At 54.0% G+C, this 5,680-nt stretch overlaps 2 protein-coding genes across 6 annotated transcripts in view; both read left to right on the top strand.

Moving 5' to 3' along the window:
* On the top strand, positions 1 to 2,267 carry B4GAT1 (beta-1,4-glucuronyltransferase 1). 2 transcript variants are annotated; one of them, XM_011986925.1, is made up of 4 exons: positions 7 to 1,151; positions 1,401 to 1,608; positions 1,873 to 1,874; positions 2,016 to 2,267. In XM_011986925.1, exons 1-2 carry the CDS (start codon positions 96 to 98, stop codon positions 1,590 to 1,592), a joined length of 1,248 nt encoding a protein of 415 aa, XP_011842315.1. In that variant the 5' UTR covers positions 7 to 95; the 3' UTR covers positions 1,593 to 1,608; positions 1,873 to 1,874; positions 2,016 to 2,267. The 2 variants fall into 2 exon arrangements, with proteins under 2 accessions (XP_011842314.1, XP_011842315.1); XM_011986924.1 differs by having other exon boundaries at positions 1 to 1,151; positions 1,401 to 2,267.
* Positions 2,268 to 2,515: 248 nt separating this feature from the next.
* Positions 2,516 to 5,680, top strand: part of BRMS1 (breast cancer metastasis suppressor 1) — a 9,879-nt gene continuing 6,714 nt past the window's right edge. For all 4 annotated transcript variants that reach the window (XR_001006755.1, XM_011986920.1, XM_011986919.1 and 1 more), the window contains exons 1-2: positions 2,516 to 2,668; positions 5,439 to 5,584. Coding sequence is in view for 3 of the 4 variants with exons in the window: in XM_011986920.1 (XP_011842310.1) it covers positions 5,446 to 5,584 (139 nt within the window). In the remaining variant the exon portion in view is untranslated. The remainder of the gene's footprint in view (positions 2,669 to 5,438; positions 5,585 to 5,680) is intronic.

The raw sequence follows: 5,680 nt of genomic DNA, 5'->3' as shown, positions 1-5,680 counted from the left end.
CTGCGCTCGGCAGGCTGCGGTAAATCCGGGCTTGCGGCCGCTGGTGTAGTCTGTGGCCGGGTGGTCCTTGCTGCGCGCCCCGAGCCCCGACAGCCATGCAGATGTCCTACGCCATCCGGTGCGCCTTCTACCAGCTGCTGCTGGCCGCGCTCATGCTGGTGGCGATGCTGCAGCTGCTCTACCTGTCGCTGCTGTCCGGACTGCACGGACAGGAGGAGCAAGACCAATATTTTGAGTTCTTTCCCCCGTCCCCACGGTCCGTGGACCAGGTCAAGACGCAGCTCCGCACCGCGCTGGCCTCCGGAGGCGTACTGGACGCCAGCGGCGATTACCGCGTCTACAGGGGCCTGCTGAAGACCACCATGGAACCCAACGATGTGATCCTGGCCACGCACGCCAGCGTGGACAACCTGCTGCACCTGTCGGGTCTGCTGGAGCGCTGGGAGGGCCCACTGTCCGTGTCGGTGTTCGCGGCCACCAAGGAGGAGGCGCAGCTGGCCACGGTGCTGGCCTACGCGCTGAGCAGCCACTGCCCCGACATGCGCGCCAGGGTCGCCATGCACCTCGTGTGCCCCTCTCGTTACGAGGCAGCCGTGCCCGACCCCCGGGAGCCGGGGGAGTTTGCCCTGCTGCGGTCCTGCCAGGAGGTCTTTGACAAGCTAGCCAGGGTGGCCCAGCCCGGGATTAATTATGCGTTGGGCACCAATGTCTCCTACCCCAATAACCTGCTGAGGAATCTGGCTCGTGAGGGGGCCAACTATGCCCTGGTGATCGATGTGGACATGGTGCCCAGCGAGGGGCTGTGGAGAGGCCTGCGGGAAATGCTGGATCAGAGCAACCAGTGGGGCGGCACCGCGCTGGTGGTGCCTGCCTTCGAGATCCGACGAGCCCGCCGTATGCCCATGAACAAAAACGAGCTGGTGCAGCTCTACCAGGTTGGCGAGGTGCGACCCTTCTATTATGGGTTGTGCACACCCTGCCAGGCACCCACCAACTATTCCCGCTGGGTCAACCTGGCGGAAGAGAGCTTGCTGCGGCCTGCCTACGTGGTACCTTGGCAGGACCCCTGGGAGCCATTCTACGTGGCAGGAGGCAAGGTGCCCACCTTCGACGAGCGCTTTCGGCAGTACGGCTTCAACAGAATCAGCCAGGTGCTCATAAGGGAGAGGGCAGGGGTAATGGAGCAGGAGGGGTGGTGGGATCAGGGAGTTATGAGTAGTGGCCCTGGATGGAGAGGAGGCAATGAAGCAGGAGGGATCACCGTTCAGGAGGTGGGTGGATGGTGTGGAAGATCCAGGATACTTCCAGAGGGGTGAGGGCGCTGGACTGTGGCTTTAGAGAAGTCAGTCTCAGCCCTGTCAATGTCATCAAACTTTGCTGACCTGTCTTTCCTCTTACAGGCCTGCGAGCTGCATGTGGCGGGGTTTGATTTTGAGGTCCTGAACGAAGGTTTCTTGGTTCATAAGGGCTTCAAAGAAGCGTTGAAGTTCCATCCCCAAAAGGAGGCTGAAAATCAGCACAATAAGATCCTTTATCGCCAGTTCAAACAGGAGTTGAAGGCCAAGTACCCCAACTCTCCCCGACGCTGCTGAGCCCTTCCCTACCCTAGTCTGAGAAGTCAGCCTCTGGGCTCCTCAGGCCACCGTTTAGGCCTGACTGGGGTAAAAAATGTCGCTCCACTTTACAGAGGTAGCTGTGGTGTTGAAACACTGGACTTGAATATGGGGTGCTGGGATCGAGTCCTAGCTTTACCACTAACTAGCTGTGTGGCCTTGAGTAAATCCCGTTACCTCTCTGAGCCTCGGTTACCCTGTCTGTAAAAAGGGAGGTGAGAATACCTACCTCACGGAACTGTCGGGAGGCTCAGATGAGATGTTATATGTGAAAACATTCTGTAAGCTTCGTACAAATGTGAAGTATTAATATTATCGCAGTATTATTATTGTTATTATTATTGTTATTATTAACAATCTTGGGTGGGTAGTAGGAGAGCAAAAAGTATGAATGGGATGGAGCTAAGAAGTCTGAGTACTTAATGAAATGGACTTTTTGGAAAGAAATCAGATGAAGGCATAAACTTTAGTTCTTAGCTCTTGAACAGAAGCCTAAAATTCTTGGTTCTCTCAGGCCTTCGCCCTCAAGGGCTCTAGAGGAGGGAAGACTCTGCAGGCTCCATGGGTGACAGCCTGAGATCTGTCCCTTCAACAGGCTGGGCTGGGTATGTGCCTACCGATGACAATGTGTAAATAAATGCGTGTTCACACCCACAGCTGGCTCCGTTACTCTCCTGAGCTGGGGGTGGGGGGATCGGGGCCGGCTTCTCCCCTTGCACGCCATGGGGAGGTGGTCGCGGACGAAGGGCGCCGTCTGCAAAGCACTGAAACAGCAGGGCCTTTTCTGCAGGCCAAAGGCCTGCGCGAATGTCGGCCAGTTACTATGGAGACCGGCCCGCGGTATCCCAGCATGCCTCGGGACCAAACTGCCCAATTGTGAGCACCCTCGACGGTCGCCTCCTGATGACGCACACGGAAGCACCGATAGGCTCTGCCTCCCGGAGAAAAGGGAGCCGCGCAGCGCCTGCGGGAGACCGGCGCTGCTGCCGGTACCGGCAACCACGGGCACCTCTCAGGGAATCTCGGTCTTGAGGCCAGAGGCCCCAGTCCCCGCGGTGCGTATCGCCATGCCTGGCTTTTGGTTCGGCCTCTCCGGTTAGTCGAGCAGGGCCGGCACAATCTCCTCCTCCCAGGCCGAAGCAGAGATTTAACTGGCCTGATGCGTGCTGGGCTGCGGGCTAGCCAGCGATGTTCGGGCCCGCTCCCGCGCATCTAGAAGCGAGCGGGTGGCCCCCTGGGCACCGCGGAGAAGCTGGGTTGACCTCTGCGAGAATGGGGAGGGTCTGCCTTCCCTAGGGGCGTGCCCCGGAGGAGCTGCCATTCTGAAAAGCTAAATTGCCTGTGTACAGCGCTTTACAATGTGCTTTTCCATCCCTTACCACCGCGCTTTACAATGTGCTTTTCCATCCCTTACCACCTGTGAGCTCCTCAACACTCAGAGCAGGAATGGTTATCCGCTTTTTGCACCCGGGGTAAGATGGGAAGATTGTGACTTAACTCACTTATAATCAGAACCAGCTGGAGGAGAGAAAGGTTTCTGGAACAGATAGATTTAAGCTGCGTCTTACAAAGTGAATATACTAACAGTGAAGAGGCATTGCAAGTGTTGGGAACTGAGGCTTGATAACTGGAAAGATGAAGCTGGTTTAGAGAACCGAGCTTTTCAAGTCAGGTGCAGATCATTAGTGAAATTGTTGAGGAATATGACTAAACGCTCACCTAGGCCAGGCTTATTATACACAACTTGAACTGGTGTCAAGGAAAGTTTGCTACCATCACAGGGACCTGGGACTACCGAAAAGTAAAAGCTAATGTCTGCCTCACAAAATTTTTTTGTTGTTGTTAAATTTGTATTTGCAAATCCTCCAGTCATCAAGTGAACCAGTACTGTGCTAGGTAAATCAGGTACGTGTGCAGCCCCTGCCCTAGTGAGGCTCATAGACTGATGTGGGGGGAACAGACATGAGAATAGGCAAATAGATACAAACAAAGCTTCCTGGAGGGAGTGGCGTCTGCAGTGTTCTAAAGGACTACAAGCAGTGTCCAGAGAAGTTGAAAGAACACAATAAAATAGAAGCCTGCAGGGGGCTGAGAGATTATCTGCTGAGAGGACTGTTTTCATCCTCTTAGGTGATCTCTTGGCAGTACTTGGCACTATCAGTACAATTACTGCTTGGCAGTACTTGGCTTTCTTCTGAAATTCTCTTTCTCCACGACTTCGGGTTTTGCCTCCTTCTTTGTAGGGGTCTCCTCATCTGCCCCTTTGGTAACCCTGGGAGTTCCATTATGGGCGTCTTCTGATTGCACACATTCTCCCTTGCTAGTCGCACCGTCTCCTGTGGCATGAAGAACTTGCTGTATGCTGACGACCAAATCTCTGCAGCTCAGATTTCTCACTGAGACTTAGACCCATGTGCCCCCAGCTGCTTTCCTTCTCTTATTTCTGGATCTTTGCTACTAACTCTACCTGGAATATTCCCTCAGTAAGTGCAGTTCACCCAGCTGGTCCATCTTTGGAAGCGTCCCTGCTGCATCGGGCTCCAGGTCCTGGTTATATACTCCTCCCTCATGCCCCTGGTCTTAACTCTCCTCATATCATGGTTATAGTGTGCTCCTTTGCCCCTCTCTCCCAGGAACTTGTAAACTCGGTGAGGTCAAAGACAGTCACACTTGGGGCCCCTGCATACCATAGCGTCTGACAGTACCCAGTATATGTTAGATGTTCAATACATGTTAGATGAGTCAGTAAAAGAAGGAATGCTTACCAGTGTTCAATGTTGCCGAGCAGACAATTAAAATAAGCACTGAAAAATATTGGCATTAGCCACAAGGAAGTCACTGGTTAATGCTACGGGATCAGTTTCAGCTGAGATTGATGACATTGAACGACTGGGAGGTCAAAGTAGGAACAGCCAGTGTTCATGAGACCTTGAAAAGCGTAACTGTGAAGTGGCAAACGGAGCAGTCAGGTGGAATGGGTGAAGTTTTGTGTTTCTGTGTTTTGTTAATGCTAGAAAATACCCAGGCACATCTGAAGTTTCATGGGAAGGAGGTTGCTAAGAGGGAGAAGCTGAAGACACACAAAAGAGAGGGGAACACTGACGACCCGCGGTCCAAGAGGAGGCAGAAGGAGATGGGATTTGACCCAGAGCACAATGAAAGACAAGAAGATTGTAGCGTTATCTGGAAGAGAAGCCGAGGGCATTATAGGCAGAAGGAACAGCTGAGGCAGAGGGCAGAAGGTGGAAGTGCAGGCACTAGCCATTATATGGTGGGATGAAGTTGCTGGACCGGTAGGTCAAGTCCAGTCTGGGAAAGACCTTGAAAGCCCCAGTGAGGAATTTAAGTCCAGTTCGGGTGTGGTGGCGGGCGCCTGTAGTCCCAGCTACTCGGGAGGCTGAGGCAAGAGAGTTGCTTGAACCCGGGAGGCAGAGGTTGCAATGAGCCGAGATCGTGCCACTGCACTCCAGCCTGGCAACAGAGCGAGACTCCATCTCAAAAAGAAATTTAGGTCCAGTCCATAGGCAGTGGAGAGTGCCCCCTGGACCTTTCCTTTCTGTGGATCACAGCCTTGGCCAGTATTCCCAGGATTAGGATCACCAGTGACATCCAAGAGCAGGAGCATTTCCACAGCTCCCAGGCTTCTGTGAGCGGTGCAGACGGCCATTTGCACCCTTGTCACCCAGTATGTGCCCAAGGTGTGGCCAGGCCAGTCACTTCCCTGGCTTTCCCCATCTGGGATCAGGTTGGGTTCAGCTTCCTGCTGCCGCTTTCCCCCTCTGAGCTGTGGGCAGCCATAAGTGATAGCTCCATTCCTTCTCCCAGAGTCCGGATGCCCGTTCAGCCTCCAAGCAAAGACACAGAAGAGATGGAAGCAGAGGGTGATTCCGCCACTGAGATGAATGGGGAGGAGGAAGAGAGTGAGGAGGAGCGGAGCGGCAGCCAGACAGAGTCAGAAGAGGAGAGCTCCGGTGAGCCCCTACACAAACACACTCACACACAAGCATGCACATACACGCACATACAGCCCCTACACAAACACACACACACACAAGCATGCACATACA

Source organism: Mandrillus leucophaeus, unplaced genomic scaffold (assembly GCF_000951045.1).
Source record: "Mandrillus leucophaeus isolate KB7577 unplaced genomic scaffold, Mleu.le_1.0 Scaffold30, whole genome shotgun sequence".
NCBI classification, from domain to species: domain Eukaryota; kingdom Metazoa; phylum Chordata; class Mammalia; order Primates; family Cercopithecidae; genus Mandrillus; species Mandrillus leucophaeus.
This window is presented reverse-complemented; position numbering and strand designations above follow the sequence as displayed.

What these genes read in the sequence shown, in the direction of transcription:
- B4GAT1 (XM_011986924.1), top strand. Translation starts at nt 96, where the DNA reads ATGCAGATGTCCTACGCCATCCGGTGCGCCTTCTACCAGCTGCTGCTG. An exon ending in GCTTCAACAGAATCAGCCAG is followed by an intron (nt 1,152 to 1,400) that starts GTGCTCATAAGG and finishes TTCCTCTTACAG; the next exon opens with GCCTGCGAGCTGCATGTGGC.